Genomic DNA, 21,619 nt, shown 5'->3' with positions numbered 1-21,619 from the left:
ATCCAACTACAACATCTACATCACCAACCACAATACCCACAGCATCTACAACCACAACATCTCCAACTACAACATCAACAACATCACCAACCACCACATCAACAACATCTACACCCACAACTTCACCAACCACATCTCCAACCACAACGCTCACAACATTGCCAACCATAACATCACCAACCACAACATCCACAACATCTCCAACCATAATACCCACAACATCGACAAACACAATATCAACAACATCGCCAACCACAACATCTCCAACCACAATATCTCCAATTACAACATCACCAACGACAACATCAAAATCATCTACATCCACAACATTGCCAACCACAACACCCATTACATTACCAATCAACACATCAACATCTACAACCACAACATCGACAACATCACTAACCACAACAGCCACAGCATCTCCAACGACAACATCACTAACCACAACAGCCACAGCATCTCCAACGATAACATTTCCAACCACAACATCAACATCGCCAACCACAACATCTACAACATCGCCAACCACAACATTGCCAACCACAATCTCAACAAATTCTCCAACTACATCCTCACCAATATCTCCAACTACAACATCACCAACCACAACATCAACATCTACAACCACAACATTGACAACATCTCTACCCACAACACCCACAGCATCTCCAACCACAAAGTCAACATCTACACCCACAACATCTACAACATCACCAACCACAACATCAATGTCTACATCCACAACATCTCCAACCACAATACCCACAACATCCACAACCACAACATTAACAACATCGCCAACCACAACATCGACAACCACAACATCAACAACTTCTCCAACCACAACATTTCCAACCACAACATCAACAACATCTCCAACCACAACACCCACATCTCCAACCACAACATCTCCAACTACAACATCACCAACAACCACATCAAAATCATCTACACCCACAACATCGCCAATCACAACACCCATAACATTACCAATCAAAACATCAACATCTACAACCACAACATTGACAACATCTCTAACCACGACACCCACAGCATCTCCAACTAAAACATTTCCAACCTCAACATCTACAACCACAACATCTACAACATCGCCAACCACAACATTGCCAACCACGACCTCAACAAATTCTCTAACTACAACCTCACCAATATCTCCAACTACAACATCTCCAACCACAACATCTCCAACTACATTAACAACATCACTAACCACCACATCAACAGCATCTCCTACCACAACACCTCTAACCACAACAACCACAACATCTCCAACAACAACAAAAACAACATCACCAACAACACCGCCAACCACAACATTAACAACATCTCCAACAACAACATCTCCAACCACAACATCTCTAACAACAACATCACCAACCACATCAAAAATATCTACACCCACAACATCACCAACCACAACACCCATAACATTACCAATCACAACATCTACAACCACAACATCAACAACATCTCCAACAACACCCACAACATCTACAACCACAACAACTACAACCACAACATCTACAACATCGCCAAACACAACATTGCCAATCACATCCTCAACAAATTCTCCAACTACAACCTCATCAATATCGCCAAGCTCAACACCCCTAACATTACCAATCACAACATCAACATCTACAACCACAACATCTGCAACATTGCCAACCACAACATTGCCAACCACGACATCAACAAAGTCTCCAGCTACGACCGCACCAATATCTCCAACTACATCGCCAACCACAACATCTACAACATTGCCAACCACAACATTGCCACCCACGACATCAACAAATTCTCCAACTACATTGCCAACCACAACATCAACAACCACAACATCAACAACTTCTCCAACAACATCATTTCCAACCACAACATCAACAACATCTCCAACCACAACATCAACAACCACAACATCAACAACATCTCCAACCACAACACCCACATCTCCCACCACAACATCTCCAATTACAACATCACCAACAACCACATCAACATCATCTACACCCACAACATCGCCAATCATAACACCCATAACATCACCAATCAAAACATCAACATCTACAACCACAACATTGACAACATCTCTAACCACAACACCCGCAGCATCTCCAACTACAACATTTCCAACCTCAACATCTACAACCACAACATCTACAATATCACCAACCACAACATTGCCAACCACGACCTCAACAAATGTTCTAAATACAACCTCACCAATATCTCCAACTACAACATCTCCAACCCCAACACCCACAGCATCTACAACCACAACATCTCCAACAACATTAACAACATCACTAACCACAACATCTCCAACCACAACATCAACAAAATCTCCAACCACAACATCTCCAACTACAACATCATCAACCACATCAACAACATCTCCAACCACAACACCTCTAACCACAACAACCACAACATCTTCAACCACAACATCTCCAACCACAACATCACCAACCACCACATTAAAAATATCTACACCCACAACATCACCAACCACAACACCCATAACATTACCAATCACAACATCTACGACCACAACATCAACAACATCTCCAACAACACCCATAACATCTCCGACCACAACATCAACAACATCTCTGATCACAACATCTACAACCACAACATCGCCAACCACATCCTCAACAAATTCTCCAACTACAACCTCACCAATATTGCCAAGCACAACACCCATAACATTACCAATCACAACATCAACATCTACAACCACAACATCTACAACATCACCAACCACAACATTGCCAACCACAACATCAACAAATTCTCCAACTACGACCGCACCAATATCTCCAACTACATCACCAACCACAACATCTACATCTCCGACCACAGCAGCAACAGTATCACTAACCACAAGATCTCCAACCACAACACTCACAACATCTACAACCACAACATCAACAACTTCTCCAACCACAACATCGCCATCAACGACATTTCCATCCACAACACCAACATCTACAACCACAACACCCACATCTCCAACCACAACATCACCAACTAGCACATCAAAATCATCTACACCCACAACATCACCAATCACAACACCCACAGCATCTACAACCACAACATCTCCAACAACATCAATATCCACCACATCAACAACATCTCCAACCACAACACCTCTAACCACAACAACCACAACCTCTCCAACCACAACATCTCCAACATCTCCAACTACAACATCACTAACCACCACATCAACAACAACATCTACACCCACAACATCACCAACCACAACGCCCATAACATTACCAACCACAACATCAACAACATCTCCAACAACAACACCCACAGCATCTCCAACCACAACATCTCCAAGCACAACATCTCTGATCACAACATCTACAACCACAACATTGCCAACCACATCCTCAACAAATTCTCCAACTACAACCTTACCAATATCGCCAAGCACAACACCCATAACATTACCAATCACAACATCATCATCGACAACCACAACATCTACAACATCACCAACCACATCATCTACATCTCCGACCACAGCATCAACAGTATCACCAACCACAAGATCTCCAACCACAACACCCACAACATCTACAGCCACAACACCAACAACTTCTCCAACCACAACATCGCCATCAACAACATTACCATCCACAACATCAACAACATCTACAACCACAACACCCACATCATCTCCAACCACAACATCAATAACATCTCCAACCACAACATCAACAACTACAATATCAACAACGACTCCAACTACATCACCAACCACCACATCAACAACATCTACACCCACAACATCACTAACCATAACATCATCAAACACAACATTGCCAACCATAACATCATCAAACACAACATTTCCAACCACAACACCCACAACCACAACACCCACAACATCTCCAAACATAACATCAACAACATTTCCAACCACAACACCTCTAACCACAACATCGACAACATCTCCAACTACAACATCACCAACCACAGTATCTCCAACCACAATATCCACAAGATCATCTTCCACAACATCAATAACATCTCCAACCATAACATCACCAACATCTCCATCCTCCACATCAACTACATCTACACCCACAACATCGCCAACCACATCTCTAACCACAACATCAACAATATCTCCAAACACAACATCAACAACTTCAATAATTTCTCCAACCACAACATCCACAACATTTACAACCACAACATCTCCAACTACAACATCCACAACATCGCCAACCACCACATCCACAACATCGCCAACCACCACATCCACAACATCGCCAACCACAATATCAACAACATCTCCAACCGCAACATCAACAACGTCTCCAACCAGAACACCCAAAATCTCTACAATCACAACATCACCAACCACAACATCAACAGCATCAACAACATCACCAACTACTCCACTGACAACATCCCCAATCACAACACCCACAACATCACCAACCACAACACCCACATCCAGAACCACAACATCTACAACCACCACATCAACAATATCTCCAAACACATCAACAACATTACCAACCACAACATCAACAACATCTCCAACCACAATATCAACAACATCTCCAATCACCACACCAACATCTCCAACGACAACATTAATATCTACAACCACAACATCTCCAACTACAACATCACCAACCATAACATCAACATCTCCAACTACAATGTTGCCACCCACAGCAACAACAATATCTCCAACTTCAACACCAACAACATCTCCAATCACAACAACAACAGCAACAACATCTTCAACTTCAACATCTTCAACCCTATTCACAGCAAGTAAGTGTGGGTAAGAAAGTGGATGGATGTAGGTAAGAAAGCACAAAGGGCAGGAGTCCTTGGCAACAGTAGAACAGATTATATTTTGATAGCCTGGCACAAAATTCCAGTTCGAAGTGTCACCTGGAAAACTAATATTAAACCTGTTGTAATAAGATTTCTTCTGCTCCTTTCAAATAATTAGACTATGGTTAGTAAATTAACATAAGAATATTAGAAATCAGAGTAAGATTAATAAACAAGTCCTTTTGAGCTTACCCTGGCATCTAGTAAAATCATGGGTGATTTAAAAATGTTGTCCCAACACTACCTTCCTGGCTGATCCCCCAAAATCATAATCTCTGTTCTGACCCAAATTCTGTCTGAACCTTGAATATATTTAATTAATTGGCCTGCACAGGATAGAAAGTTCCAAAAATTCCCAACCCTCTTGAAAAAGTAATAAATGGTTGACTTGTTATTTAAAGCTTTGCTCTCTTGTTTTAGATTTCCCATTGATATAAATATCAAACATGTCAAGCACCTTCAGAATCAAGGGTGCTTTGGGGCCACCTCCTGCACCCACACACAACTGACTGACTTCATCCACTTCACCACCAACTTCCATCCGGCACTCCAATACACCTGGACCATTTCCGACACTTCCTTACCATTCCTTGACCTCACCATCTCGATCGCAGGGGACAGACTTCTGACCGACATACACTACAAACCCACTGACTCGCATGGCTATCTGGACTACACGTCTTCCCACCCTGCCCCCTGTAAAGACTCCATCCCCTACTCCCAATTCCTCCGCCTACGCCGCATCTGTTCCCAGGATGAGACGTTCCACACCAGGGCATCGGAAATGTCCTCGCTCTTCAGGGAACGGGGATTCCCCTCCTCCACCATAGATGAGGCTCGCACCAGGGTCTCGTCCATACCCCGCAACACTGCTCTCTCTCCCCATCCCCGCACTCGCAACAAGGGCAGAGTCCCCCTAGTTCTCACCTTTCACCCCACCAGCCAGCAAATACAACAAATAATCCTCCGCCATTTCCGCCACCTCCAACGTGACCCCACCACTCGCCACATCTTCCCATCTCCCCCCATGTCTGCCTTCCGCAAAGACCGCTCCCTCCGCAACTCCCTTGTCAATTCTTCCCTTCCCTCCCGTACCACCCGCTCCCCGGGCACTTTCCGTTGCAATCGCAAGAAATGCAACACCTGTCCCTTCACCTCCCCCCTCAACTCCATTCAAGGACCCAAACAGTCATTCCAGGTGCGACATAGGTTCACCTGTATCTCCTCCAACCTCATCTACTGCATCCGCTGCTCTAGATGTCAGCTGATTTACATCGGTGAGACTAAGCGGAGGTTGGGCGATCGATTCGCCGAACACCTCCGCTCAGTCCGCAATAACCTACCTGAACTCCCGGTGGCTCAGCACTTCAACTCCCCCTCCCATTCCCAATCCGACCTCTCTGTCCTGGGTCTCCTCCATTGCCAGAGTGAGCAACACCAGAAATTGGAGGAACAGCACCTCATATTCCACCTGGGTTGCTTGCGTCCGGATGGCATGAACATTAAATGCTCCCAATTTTGCTAGCCCTTACTGTCTCCTCCCCTTCCGTAACCCTCGAGCTGTCTCCTCCCATCCCCCCGCCCTCGGGCTCCTCCTCCTCCCTTTTTTCCTTCTTTCTCCCCCTCCACCCACCATCAGTCTGAAGAAGGGTTTCGGCCCAAAACGTCGCCTATTTCTTTCACTCCACAGATGCTGCTGCACCCGCTGAGTTTCTCCAGCATTTTTGTGTACCTGCAGAATCAAATTAGTTTCAAATCATAACCTTTCATTCTTCTCAACTCGAATGATAATGACTCAGTTATTCCTCAAAACACCTTCACAGCAGTAAATAATAGAGTGGAGCTTCTCTGCACTTTAATATGATTATATCTAAGGAGAACAAAACTCAACACAGTACTCCATTTGAGTTCTCATCAAAACCCAATTGAGTTGCAGCAAAATTCTCTTGCTTTTATGCTGCACCCACCTTGGAAGGAAGCACAACTGCCTTCCAAATTATTTGGTATACATGCAACTGTGGATGTTTGATTTCTACAAAGACATCCTGATCTTTCTGTGTAATGAGCATTATGTTGTCTCAATCCATTAATATTAATCTAGAAATCAGATAATTTGGTGCATGTTTTTCACATTGATATTCAACACGGAAACAGATATTTGAGCCCAACATATCTATGCAGAGCAAGGTGTCGTCTTCAACTAGTCTCATTTGCCAACATTTGGTGCATATCTCTCAATGCTTTTCCCATCCCGGTAACTCCTAAATATCTATTAAATGTTGCAATTGGAGCAGTCTCTATCGCTTCCTCATGCAGCCCATTCCATATACCAACCAACTCTATATTTGAAAAATATTCTTGTCAAGTCCCCTTTAAATCTATCCCCTTCACCATAAACCTATGCAGATTAATTTTGGATGGCTGTTCTCCTGGAAAAAAAACTGTGACTATCCACCTTATATCTGCCCCTAATTATATTATATACCTCTATAAGGTAATGGAAATCATGCAAAATGTGGTTAATTTTGGAATGGCAGGCTGGGCCTATGAGTGGAACATGACTTGATGCCCTTGTTGGTGGAATAATCAATGTCCTGAAGCTGCACATGAAATGTCTTAGCTGGTGAACTGCACAGTAAGGTGCACTCCAATTGTTTTGCATTGTTTCAACCTGCAGACCTGGAGCTGAGCTGTCCGGCAGACATTGAGTCAAAGGTAACATTTCTTCTACAAGGATACACCTCAGGGTTAATATTGAAACTATTCCTTAATGTCTTCATGTTCTGCACATAGGCAAAATGATGATTAACAGGTCTGAGACCCCCAATGCTCATTTCTCAGGCAGTAAACTGTTTATAGCTTGGAAAACTAAAGCACTTAATTGGTTGCCTTCTTTCTATCTGTACCCATGCCATTAGATTTTACCTTGCACAATAACCTTCTATATGCCATCTTACTGAATGCCATTTAGAAATTAAAATATACTATTGATGATAAAAGTTGATTTTCCAAATGAGTTTTATTAATAAAATGATGCAATCAATGAAACAACTCAACACAGCCAGTATACAGATCCAGCCACAACGGTGGTCCAGAACAACTGAAGGGGCAACGCCCAGAAAGCGCGCAAAACACAACCCATTCCCAGAGTCAAATGTCCAAGGCACCCGGCCGCAGGGTTCGATTACCTGTGGGCACCAGCAGGTGCCGCTACACTCTTATCTTCTGATTTCCCCTTTATGCAGACTTCATGTTGCTTTGAATTTTCATCCCCAAATAACATTGTATATCTTCTTTGCAGGTTCATTCCAAAGAGTGAGTACATCATCTGGTCTAATATTTTTGTGCTATAGTGAGCTCACGTGATTTTTCAGATGTGATTTGAAATTAATTAAAAGCCTGACTGGGGCAGGGGGGGGGGGAGGAGGTATATTGTAAAGAAGAGAAGAATTATCGTTGTTTCAATTTCAACTGACATTTAACAGATACTCCAACCACCACAACTCCAACTAGCAGTTCAACAACTGTTTCAACAACACCAACAACCATCTCATCAACAGTTTTGACACCAACAACCACAGCTACAGTAATAACTACAACTCCCCCAACGACATGTTCCTGTAATGTGAACACAGAACATCAGGTATGTTTTTGCAATTAACTGTATATTGTAGTATTGAATCGCTGGTCCGTGTGGACTCAATGGGCCAAAGAGCCTGTTTCCACACTATCTCTAAACTAAACTAAACAAAGGTATGGGCTTTACCTTCCATGGGCTAAACAGAACATTCTTTGATTCAGCCCCACTCTTGCCAATTCTTTCTCATATAGAGCTTGATTATTTCTTTGCTTTTGCTGCAAGTTTCCATCCTGCTCTCAGCTTTACATAGTCTATCACTGATTCTACCCCTTTCTGAATCCCTTTGTCTTAATCTCGGGACAGACAAGCACAACAAATCATTACAAACTCACAGGCTCCTGCAGATGGATGTCTTGATAGTACTTTCCATCCTACCTGCCTATTTTTGCTCCCATTTCTTCTATCTCAATTACATTCGGTGTGACAATGAGACTTTTTGTACTGGTGGGTCTGAAAAATCTTCCTACCGCCTGAACTGAAACAGAGCAAGAACAGAAATCCCCTGAGTTCCCCTGGACTTCACATTGCACACCCCCTACTTCTGCATTCAATGGATCAGCCTTCCAAATTACCAACAGCTCCAACAAGAATTCACTACCAGACTCATATTCCCCTCCGCTCCCCTTTCAGCATTTTGAGGGAAATAAATGTTTCAAAATTGCCACTTCATGCATTTAGGACCATATTTAAAGTGGATTATGTCAATTCCCTTTGTAGCACCTGGAGCAAAGTTATCAATTTATGCAAATTTGTACAACTTTATTGGCTGTTTATTGCTTACGTATACATGATATTGCATTGTTGAAAGTGTTGAGCCTTTTGGTAGTTTTTTTATTATTCAATAGCTGTTATAGAGAGGCTTAAGAGTATGTAAGTTCAGTGATCCTACCACTTCTGATTGCTTATGTGGGTCTCTTGATTGGAAGTGAATGTTGGGGTTTGTGCCATATTTTCACACCTTGTGAAGTGGGTGGAAAAACCCAGAGGACAATTTAAAGGTTGGACTTTAAACTGATATTTTCACTTGTTCTAAGACATTACTGAATTGCCATGTGCTGGATGCACATGGTTAATGAAATCCACTTATTCAGCCATTGAGCTATACATCATGGAAACAGGCCCTTTGCCCCACCTTGTCCGTGCCAACCAAGTTGCCATATTGGGCTTCTTCCATTCGCCTTCATTTTGTCCCTAGCCCTTTAAAATCTTTCTATCCATATATGCTATTAATCTAAATGCAATTAATCAATTCTATAATTCTAGTGCACTGGAACATGGACAATTGAAAAAAAATGTGTGCCCAAAAAGCCTACATGCGCCAGCAATTTAAAGCCCATTGAAGTAATAAATGAATGTGGCTGTCCAGACTGGGAATGTGGATGTTAGTATAATTTCTCTTTTTCTTATTACTAACACATGGTGAATTATTTATACATTAACATTCTCTGTTTTTGTTTGCCTTTTCACTAAATAAAAAAATGCTTACTCTTACAGGTGAATGTGAAGTATATGGTGATCCACATTATAAAACCTTCAATCAGCTATCATATAATTTTTACAAGAATTGCACTTACGTGCTTATGGAAGAACAGAATCCAAATTACAAGTTGCGTGTTCTAGTGGACAATTACTACTGCATTTCTTTTGTGCCTCTTTCATGTCCAAAAGGCTTAATCATTTTTTACGGAAATGTTAATATCGTCATCACAACTCATAATGTCAATGTGGTAAGTATTCTACTTGTTATTTACAGTATTACTGCCCCAGACCTCCTTAGCTCAGTTGAATTGGCAAGATCGGCATTGTGGCGCAGCTATATAGTTGCTGCCCTACAGCACCAGAGTCCCAGGTTCAATCCTGACTATGGTTTCTGTCTGTAAGGGGTTTGTACATTCTCCCTGTGACTTCATGGGTTGTCTCTGGGTGCTCCGGTTTCTTCCCACAATCCAAAGACACACAGGTTTGTTGGTTAATTGGCCTTGTTAATTGTCGCTAGTGTGTAGGATAGAAATTTGTGTATGGGTGATGGTGGTCGTCACGGACTCAGTGGGTCGAAGGGCCTCTATTCCCGATCTGCCTCTAAACTAAACTGAGACAAATATTCTAATCTTTAAAGGAGGTAGTCACCAGGCACTAATGGATGACTATTTGGTGCCTTGGGTAATGGGTAAATGAGAACACTGAACTTATTTAAATAGACTCCTTTGGAGCACTATACATTTCTTTTATTAATATTATGAACAAAAAACCCCACCTGCTTAGCAATATCCATCAGCCTTTGTTGTTTTGCAGCTGATGGTTTAAGTGCAACTGTTTTATAATTTTACAGTTAACGATTAATGGAATTGAGCAAAAGGTTCCCTACATTACAAATGGAATATGGATAACTGAACTGCCCAATGGAGCTGTAAATATTTACTTCACTGATATTAAAACAACAATTGTTGCCTCCCGGTTTAATTTCAAATTAAGTGTGGCCGAACGTTTCTTCTTGAATAATACCCAAGGACAGTGTGGTATGTGATTTTATATTTTCATTTTGTGTTATTTCATCATTTTCCATTTTATTCATAAATTAAAATTGCAAAATAAAACATTAAAATTTTAATGTTCTCTTTACAGCATTTGCAAGAATTGGTGTTTCTTTTATCTTTTAGGAACTTGTACAACATTTCAGGATGATGACTGCATTAGACCAAATGGAACAATAGAGGACCCTGATTGCTGCCCCACAACAGCACAAGATTGGCTATATAATGACCCTAACAAGCCATATTGTGTAGCAACTCCGCCATCATCTTGTTCGACGCCCACTCCAACTCCTACTCCCCCTCCCATTCCCCCAAATTGCAAGACAGTGTGCAAGAAAATATTAGAAACGTATGTACGATTTTAAGCTATTAATTTCATTCAAAATAAATTTCAAATAACTGGTGTAGGGCAGTTGTAAGGAGGCTATGCTGAAGCCTGGGGATTATTGCTCATTACACTCCAATCTAATCATTAAACTGTGCTCTGCCTGTATACCTATCAATACAGTGCCGTAGATTACTTAGATTAGCAGAAGCCTATGATAAGGTGCCACACGAGAGGCTGCTAAAGTAGATGAAAGCCCACAGTATCAAAGGGCAGATACTAGCATGGATAGCAGGTTGGCTGGATAGCAGAAGACAAAGAGTGGCAACAAAGGGGGCTTTTTCTGATTGCTGCCAGTGACTAGTTGAGTTCCGCAGGTGTCACTACTCTTCGCCATTGTCTATTAATGATTGGTCTTTGTGGCCATGTTTATGGATGATACGAAAATAGGTAGGAGAGTTTAAAATTTAAAATGACAAAGGAAAAATATAACAAAGCATATATTTTCATCTGTTTGTGATTTTCCCTACAGACCATTTGAAAACTGCACAAATAATTTGCCTGCTACTTATTATGAAAATTGTTTATTTGACTGTGCTGAGGCAAATTCTACAGAATTTGCCTGTTCCATCATTCAATCTGCTGCTGACAATTGTGGCAATGACACATGTGTTGACTGGAGATCCCCTGCTGGTGAATGCAGTAAGTACTTTGAATGCAGGAAACCATCTAATTGCACTTTTTAACATAGTTCTTATACTGTAAGTGATTTAATTTGTTAACTTTAATTCAACGTATCATCAATTTTAAATGGGAATATAACAGGCTAACTTTGGGTATCAGGCAGAAGTAAGGAAGGGGCAGAATGCTGCCTTAGACATCTGGAATATTTTAATACCATGGTTCAATCTGTGTGCAACAGAAGATCTGCCCAAATTAAGTGGCAACTGGCCAGCAACTGAGTAAAGTTCAGGTGGCCAGAGGATACACATTGGGATCAAAGGATAGCATGCCGACAAGTGGGTGATTTACAGGGAAAGGTTTGGGGAATATGTCGAGAATAAATGTTTGGAGTTTAGGATCTGCACATCTGAGCTTCCTGGACCGTGGGAGACCAGTGAGAAAGTGGAGGAAGATGAAATATTCTATTTGAAACATTCTTTAAACCTCTGTGTAGAAGTGATTCTAAATTGGCAAACCATTTCATGTCTCTCCCTTTGGAAATTGAAATTAGGATGCATGGAATTAAAAACGGATGTTTATTGAAGTGGCAGATTATCTGTGCTGTGCCTAAAATTTCTGTGTACAACGCAATTATAAACAGGATGTAATTTTTTGTAAATGGTCATGTAGATTTCTTTAAAAAAACTCATAATAGGAAATTGTAAGGATACTGATAAAAATATTTTAAAAAAAAGATATCAGCAAGGCTCTCATAGCTTTTCTGGGATATTGGAATATTTTTCACAGGCAGTACTTTTTAAATTTTAAATTCCATTACCATTTAAATCACTCATTTTGCCACAAAAAGATGAAGGAACAGAAATAAATGGCTGCAATTGTTCCCAAGAAGATCTAGCTTGCACTGCATTTGAGCGATAAGGCAGTGTTTGCCTATGACGGCCATGTCATTTCCCTGGAGGCATCGCTCTTGTGTTTGCTCCACAAAGTCAGGAAGATCTCAACTAGTGATTAGGCTTCAAGCATTGGCACTTAAGGCCCCATCATTGACCACTGCTCATTAATGACATTTAGAAACAGTTGAAATAGATTTACATAGTTAATTACAAGCTTTAAAATATTAAGTGCTGTATCAGCAGCTGTGCTGGATAATTAAGGTGGCACAGCAGTAGAGTTGCTGCCTTAAAGCGGCAGAGACCAGGGTTTGATCCTGACTATGGGTGCTATCTTCCGGCCAACTGTCTATTTAGTTTTTAATGATCCCTTGGTTATTTGTCTTTTCCCCGCAAGATAAAAAAAGGCTAAATATGGCGTGTATGCTAATCTCTATTTGCTTCTTTGCCTACCTTGGCATCAGAAGTTACCTTTTTAAATTGTATTTGTCTCTTAGCCATTCTCTGGATAAGGATTAATCTCCACGATGATTATATAGTTTATCAGCGTGGACACCTACAGGCACAGCATGATTGGAACTTTAAGGGAACTTATGTCACAATAGTTAATCTGAAAAAGTAATTAATGTTATACATTTTAAACCTTATTCCTTGTTTTTTTTTTAGAAATGAATTGTACAGAAAACTTTGTTTATAAGGCATGTGCTACTCAACTTGACCATTACTGTGAGGACAAGTAAGTATGGGGCAATTTTGATGTACAATTCCAGTACAATTAGTCAGTAGTGAACACAGGAAACTCCAGTTGTTGGAATCATGAGCAACGCACAAAGTGCCGGAGGAACTCAATGGGTCACGCAGCATCTGTGGAGGGAATGCACTACTGCTCCCCCAGATGGAACTAGGACAGATTTGCCCCGGTCTTCACCGAATCAGCCACCGCACTCAACACATCATTCACTGACATTTCCACCACCTTTCAATGTGATCCCACCACCCATCACATCTTCCTTCCTCACATTTTCTGCAGAGACCAGTCCCTCTGCAATTCTTTGGGTTGCTCATCTCTTCCCGACTCCTCGCCGGGAACTATTCCCTGCCCCCGCAACTGATGTAATACTTGTCTCTACACCTTCTCTCTCACTTCCATCCAAGGACTCAAACAGCCCATCCAGCTGAGACGGAGGCTCACGTGTATCTCTTCAATCCTCATCTACTGCAATTTGATGCTCCAAATGTGGCCACCTTTACATTGACGAGACAATACGTAGACTAGGCAAGTTTCAATGAATACTTCTGGCCTGTCCTGCAAGGCCTGCTGGAGTTCTTGGTTGCAAAACTATTTTACCTCCCCTTCCCATTCCCATACCGACCTTTCTGTCGTGGCCTCCTCCATTGCCAAAATGAAATCACTCACAAACTGAAGGAACAGCATCTCACATTCAGCTTGGGTAGCTTACAACCCAATGGTATGAAGTATGAATCTCCTTCTTTCAAGTAATGCCCTCCTTACCCCTTTGCACTATTCTCAGCATCTCCCATTCCTCCCCGTCACCGTACTCTGCTCCCTCCTTTATACACTCATCTCCCATCCCAGTCTCCTATTTTCCTGTTATACCTTCCTTTTCACCTCCCCATCTCTTTTCTCCTTTATCCTTCCCTCCAGCTTTCATCCCGCCTCTTTGTCCAGCCTGACATTGTTTTGTCTCCTTTTCACCTCTAGCCCATGTCACTTACTCCACCCATCTGGCAGCAAATCCCCTCATCACTTATCAGGCTTTATCCTGCTACAACTTCATTTTTTCCAACTTTCTCCTCCCTATTCCTATCCGTCTGAAGAAGTATCCCTATCCAAGACACCATCTGTCCATTTCCTCCACAGATGCAGCCTGACCCGTTGAGTTCCTTCACCGCTTTGTGCCATTCCAATTTATTTTTTAAATCACCTTTAGAATACGTAGTTAGCTTCAAAACATTTTTCTCCTCATCATTTTGACACAAGGAGGAATCAAGCAGCAACATGAAATTAACTAAATTGATCAACAATCATACGTAGTGGTGGGGCAGCATCGCCTTAATCCTAGATAAGTACTAGGTGGGCACAGAGATGAAGAAAATCTTGAGGAAATTCAATTCCAATAAATAGTTAGTATGCTCAAAATAAGTTAAAATCCGTTTTAAACCCATTTCCTCTTGATTGCAAGTTCTAAAATCACAAAAATTCATAAAACATCTGATCAGTGACATCTTGTCTGGTTGTTTGCCCAGACACCATAACTGATGCCCCAGATTTCATTCAAGGTTGCCTATCAAAGGACATAATCTCAGGGTGGGATCGTGGTGCAGTGGTAGAGTTGCTGCCTTACAGCATTAGAGACCCAGGTTCGATCCTGACTACGGGTGCTGTCTGTACGGAGTTTGTACGTTTTCCCCATGACCTGTGTGGGCTTTCTCCAGGTGCTCTGGTTTCTTCACACACTCCAAAGATGTACAGGTTTGTAGGTTAATTGGCTTTGGTTAAATTGTCCCTAATGTGTGAGGTATAGTGTTGGTGTGCGGTGATTGCTGGTCGGTGCATACTGGGTGGGCTGAAGGCCCAGCTTCCCCATTGTATCTCTAAACTAAAATAAATAAATAATTCTGCCAAGTATCATAAACCAAATCCAGGCCTTTTTACAATTGAGAAGGACCTGAAGACTGTCAATGGAGTTTTCTTGGGGATATTCTGCATTGCAGAGGAGATGCTGGACATCTTAAAATGTATCAAGGTAGATACATTTCTGGGGCCTGCTCAAGCATATCCAAGAACTGCGAGGTTAGAGAAGAAATTGTGGGAGCCCTGACCAAGATATTTGCACCATTGTTAGCCATGGATGAGGTGCCAGAAAAAAATGTACAACTGTCTTGTACACTGCAACATAACATCCCAACATCACTACTCAATATCCTTACTGAAGGCAGACAAAATACTGAAAGCCTTCTTAACCACCCTATCTATCCAAGTTGGTGCAAGAGGATCCCTGAAGCCATTTTTCTGGCACAATTGCTGGCATTACAAGGTAGAAATTGATGCGACAATAAACACCTTCTCTTATAAGATGGTAACTGCATTCTAATTTTCAGTTCAGTGATGAAGGGGGCAAATCTACTTAATTATCATGAAGGCTGTTTCTGCCCAGCTGGAATGATGAAATCTGAAGACAAGACAAAATGTGTTTCTACATGTAAGTTTGGAGTGAATGATGTACAATTTTATTCATTGTATCAATTAAAATAACAGAACTCATTAACCTTTTTCTTTAAAAACAGGTTGCCTGGATAATAATGGAAAACAAAGAGAGGTAGGATATTGAAATTTCCTTTGTGCAAAATATGTTTTACAAGCACAATTAAACAATTTGTTTTACACTCCACTTTCTTACCAGGAAAAAGGTGTTGAAACATTTTAATAATACTTAATAATAATAATAAACTTTATTACGGACTCAAGGTCCTGACAAGGGGCAACATTACATTAAAAATGCATTGCATATCAAATATCATAAATACATATAAAATCTTGGTATATCACATATAAAAACCATCATAATTTATATATTTTTTAAACACAATACTTAAGTTAAAAATCCAGATTAAAAGATGATCAATGTCCTACAACGAGACAACGATACCAGTGTCTCCAAAGCTGGGATTCGTAGGGTGTCGTGCTAACCCTTATGTTTGTCAAGGCCACAATAAGCACATTTTTAGAGTCATTTATTCTGCAAATGAATTTATACATGTGGTGTCTTAGGATAGCTTCTAAAGTACTGACTTCTGCAGCCACAAACATATTACTGACACTGCACCATCTAGGTTGCCTTAGCAGTATTCTCATGGCATCGTTATATGCCACCTTTAGTCTCTGCATACTTGTCTTTAAATAGTTCGACCACAGGTGCGCAGTGTAGAGTGGTGTGCAGTATGCTCTAAATAGCGACATCTTCACCACATCTGCACACGCACCAAATTTACGCAAGAGGATATTCGCCTATACATTCAGCATGCGTCGTTGCCTATAAATATACTCATCATCTGTCATTTGATCTGTAATAATATGCCCTAGATATTTTATCTTATTACAGACACTAAGATTGTTGTCAGACAATTTTAAAATCAGGATATTTTAGGCATTTATCCTCTTTGGTTCTACAAATCATAACAGCACTCTTACTAGCATTATATTTAATGTCATGTTCCACACCATACACAGAACATATAGTAAGGAGCTGCTGGAGACCAGCGCTAGATGGACTAAAGACCACAAGATCATTTGCACACATAATATGGTTCACTAAAATATTACCAATCACGCACCCAGTGTTACAGGCTTTCAATTGTTTAGAGGCAGTAATGAGACAGACAGAACATAGAATAGTATAGCACACAAACAGGCCCTCTGGCCCACAATGTTTGTGCCAAACACAAAGCCTAGTTAAACATCTGGTTGTACATGATCCATATCCTCTCTATTCCCTGCACTTCCATGTGCTTATCTAATAGACTCTTAAATTACACTATTGTGCCTCCACCACATCCACCCTGGCAATACTTTACAGGCCCCCACCACTCTGTGAAAAAACACTTGCCACGCAAATCTCCATTAAACTATCCTAATCTCTCCCATGCCCTCTACCTTTAGACATTTCAACACTGGAGATTTCAACTGTCTACCCTCTCAAAATTTTATATACAGGAGCTCTGTCAAGTCTACCCTCAATCTCTGATGTTCCAGAGAAAACAATCCAAGTCTATCCAACTTCTCCCTGTAGCTGTAAACCTCTTCTGCATCCTTTCCAAAGCCTCAACATCTTTCCTGTAATGGAGCGACCCGAACCGCCCCTAGCAATGAAGGCTAGCATACCATACGCCTTCTTTATAATCCTATCTAATTGTGCTACCACCGTTCGTGAGCTATAAACTTGGACTCCAAAATCCCTCTGCACTGGGTCTTGCCATTGACTGTATACTCTCTCCTTGTATTCAACATCTCACACTTGCTTGGGGTAAACTCCATTTGCCATTACTCTGCAACTGATCATTTCCGGTCGTTATCCCTCCTTACTGGAAAATGCTGATCATGCTGGCCTTCAAACGACTCCTCTGTGAATTTATCAAATTACAACTGCACCCAATCTACACTCCTTAGCTCCTGCCTAATGACATTATAATCTACATAACTTCTCTACATCGGCAAGACCAAGCGCAGGCTCGGCGATCGCTTCGCCCAACACCTCCTCTCAGTTCGTACTAACCAACCCGACGTCCCGGTTGCTCAGCACTTCAACTCCCCCTCCCATTCTGACCTCTGTCCTGGGCCTCCTCCGGTGCCAGAGTAAGGCCTAGCACAAATTGGAGGAACAGCACCTCATATTTCGCTTAAGTAGTTTACACCACAGCGGTATGAACATTTGACTTCTCCAATTTTAGATAGACCTTGCTTTCTCCCACTCCTTTCCCTGCTTTCCCACGAAGCCTACTGTCTCCACCTCTTACTTTCTTTTTCCCGCAACATCCCTCCCCCGAAATTAGTCTAAAGAAGGGTCTCAATCTGAAAAGTCACCTATACCTTCTCTCCATAGATGCTGCCTCAGCCGCTGAGTTTCTCCAGCATTTTTGTCTACCTTTGATTTTTACAGCATCTGCAGTTCTTTCTTAAACTTATAATCTGCCTTGATCCAATTGAGTACCATCCCCCAACATCCAGATCTGTTCCAATTCAAAACAATCGTAAAACGTTTGGAGTTGTGATCATTATTCTTCTTCCACTGCAACACCAATCACCTGGCCAGGCTTGATTCCCAATTCAAAGTCCATATGGTCCCTCCTCAAGTCGGAATATCTACATATGGGTTAATGAAAACTTCTTGGATACACCAAACAAATTATCTCCCATCTGATCCACTTCCCCGAGTAGGTCCCAGTTAATATTAAGGAATTGATATTGCCCACAACAACCTAGTTCTTTCATCCTTCATCTCAGATCTGTCTACATCTCAGATCTTCTATCTCTCAAGTATCTATTGGGTGGCCTATAATGTAAACAGAAAGTCCAACCCCACAAGTGCAGGCAGCAGTAAACTAGGAGGCCAAGCAGACCAAACAATGGTAAAAGTGCCAGGATAATGATTATGGACAAGATTTGTCGACTTAAATTGCTTGTAGTTTCTTTGTGAAGCCAGTTGAATGTACTTATTTTGTTGCTTTCTTTCCTAGATAAACGATAACTGGCAGGATCAGAACAATACTTGTGTTTCCCATAAATGCACAAGAAGGGGAGTCGTAACACATACAAAGACTTGTGCTCCTCAAACCTCTTGCAAAGAGGTTTGTATAATAGATAAGTTGCAAGCTACATTTATTTTTATTATCCTGGTGATCTTAATTAGATAGCGACGCAGTTAGTTGAAATTATTAATTATAATAATTTGAAGAACAAATATTAAATTAAAAGTATAAAATAGCAAAATAACCGTACAAATCAAATGAACTGTGCCTTTATTTAAAATCCAAATATTAATATGTTTAAAATATGTTATTGGCCTTTCTATTATACACGTTGTAAATTCTGAGCACATACTGTATCAGTTTAGGATGCAGAGTTGATTTTTTTGTAAATTCATGTAAATTCACCCTTTGGAACATATCAGTAAATCAAAAATACTATATTTTCTACTCTGCCCAATATGTTCAAATCCAGTATAAAACTGATAAAGACTGGTAGTAATAATCTGATATATCAACTGAATATTGGAATAGAATCACAGAATTGTTATTCTATGCTAGAGGGCCATTGCACCCCATTATTCCTACAATGGCTCTATGAACAAGTTAGTCACTCACATTTTGTTTTCATTGCTCCAATTTGTTTCTCCTTCAGGTAGGCGTTTAGTCCTCTCTTGAAAATGACAATTGAAACTATTTTCATTACTGCCAGACAATCAATTGTTAACCATGATCACTTTCAACCCAAAAGATCGCTCAGTCCCTCTCCTCCTAATCAGAGGAAAAATAGATCACACCTCGTCCTTACCATCTGACCAGATTATCACATCCTACCTCATTGACCAGGTTATTTTCACAATTTCTATCACCTTCAACTAGATTCTAACATCTCCTCCCTTTCCCATTTTGAAGGGACTATTCTCTTTGTTCTGCTTTCCATCTCTGCCAACCACTCCCTTTCTCACAGACTGTTCAATGTAGCTAGAGGAGAAGCAACACTTGGTATCTCACCTGTTCTCTTCCCAGTATCCAAAGACATAAACATTTCTTCCAGCTGAAGCAACAATTCAAACCTGCCCAGAGTCCATTTCTAATTTAACAACTTTTAAGTTACCTTTAAAAATTAACTAGAACATGTTAAACATTGGAGGCATTCTTCTGACATAAAACAAGGGAACAAAAATCTATAAAACTCTATGTTCCCTTCCTTATCTGTCCTGTATGCCATTGAACTCTCTTATTTTGTATTTATCTGTAAGATGTCTGGCAATTACCTCAAAATGGCTGACATCAAAAAACCTATGGCAAGATAAATCATAATTGAGGCTTTGGATCCTTAGAAACAAGTTGCTAACCAACAGCTCCAAAGACAGCATGGCAATTCTGCGATCATTGAAATAATTCATTGCGAGTATGTTGTGTGGTAGCTTGAGGCATTTCTGAAAGACTTAGCACATAAACAGAACCTTCATTTTTTTTAAATTAATAATTTTAACACATAATATCTTTTCAGCAGTCTTACCTGATCAAAGTCAGATCACTATGGGTCAGCACAGAGGCGCAAGGTCAGAGATCAGGTTTCAATCCTGACTACGAGTGCTGTCTATACGGTGTTTGCACGTTCTCTCTGTGACAATGTGGGTTTTCCCAGGTGCTCCTGCTCCCTCGCATATGCCAAGGACACACAGATTTGTAGGTTAATTGGCTCTGTAAATTGTCCCCAATATACAGAACAGAGCTAATGTACATGTAAACACAGACATGGTGGTCCAGAGGGCCCGTTTCCATGCTGTATCTCTGAACTAAATTAAATCTAAACAATGTATGTCTGGATCATGCACAGTATTAAATCTAACCGTTAAATCTTTGTTCAGTCTGACAGAGGATGGGATGATGAACACTGCTGCTACACCTGTATCTCTCAAGGTAAATAATTATTTTTTAATCAATGCTTTCATTTTATAGGACACCACAGATGATTGCTATGAATTATCAGCTAAATTCAATATTCCTAACTAGGTCTAATTATGAATCAACTCACATCGCAGAATTTTTTCCTCAGTGGCAGTAGATTGTTCAGTCAGGCTTTGGGTCTTTCTTAATATCCATATCTTAGCAAAATTACTAATTGTTATCTGAACATGATGCTAGGTTACTACATTTTTTTGAAAATTATTCAACATTTGTACAAAACTTTTAAATAAAACAATGTATTAATTATGAGATAGTTGTGGACCTTAAGGTATTACCAATTCCACTTCACAAACAAATCATTATCAGAGATTGGCCATCTGCTAGATTCTAATGATATTCTTTCCCTTTCTCAAATATTTCACTGGGTAACACTATGTGTGTTAAATTTTTCAATGGGGGTGTAACATAA

General features: G+C 40.8%; 2 protein-coding genes across 2 annotated transcripts; both read left to right on the top strand.

Moving 5' to 3' along the window:
• Positions 1-2: 2 nt before the first annotated feature.
• Positions 3-9,615, top strand: LOC116984975 (mucin-2-like; the record flags this gene model as incomplete). The annotated part of the gene is made up of 7 exons (XM_033039335.1): positions 3-73; positions 245-1,951; positions 2,336-2,356; positions 2,609-4,720; positions 8,204-8,217; positions 8,388-8,545; positions 9,577-9,615. Coding segments are annotated over 7 exons (4,122 nt in total), but the record flags the coding sequence as incomplete, so codon positions are not given.
• Positions 9,616-10,678: 1,063 nt separating this feature from the next.
• Positions 10,679-21,338, top strand: LOC116984974 (intestinal mucin-like protein). The gene is made up of 10 exons (XM_033039334.1): positions 10,679-10,702; positions 10,872-11,058; positions 11,200-11,422; positions 11,931-12,100; positions 13,639-13,708; positions 16,096-16,196; positions 16,282-16,313; positions 19,228-19,338; positions 21,111-21,162; positions 21,256-21,338. The coding sequence occupies exons 1-10, from the start codon at positions 10,679-10,681 to the stop codon at positions 21,336-21,338; spliced, it is 1,053 nt and encodes a 350-aa protein (XP_032895225.1).
• The last annotated feature ends 281 nt before the right edge of the window (positions 21,339-21,619 follow it).

The sequence above is a fragment of the Amblyraja radiata genome, chromosome 21 (genome assembly GCF_010909765.2).
Source record: "Amblyraja radiata isolate CabotCenter1 chromosome 21, sAmbRad1.1.pri, whole genome shotgun sequence".
NCBI classification, from domain to species: domain Eukaryota; kingdom Metazoa; phylum Chordata; class Chondrichthyes; order Rajiformes; family Rajidae; genus Amblyraja; species Amblyraja radiata.
This window is presented reverse-complemented; position numbering and strand designations above follow the sequence as displayed.

Bases quoted from the DNA above. Each gene is read 5' to 3' on its own strand.
- LOC116984974 (XM_033039334.1), top strand. From the start codon at position 10,679: ATGGATGACTATTTGGTGCCTTGG. The intron at 11,059-11,199 runs GTATGTGATTTT...TTTATCTTTTAG, and splicing joins TAATACCCAAGGACAGTGTG to GAACTTGTACAACATTTCAG. The intron at 21,163-21,255 runs GTAAATAATTAT...ATTCCTAACTAG, and splicing joins CTACACCTGTATCTCTCAAG to GTCTAATTATGAATCAACTC.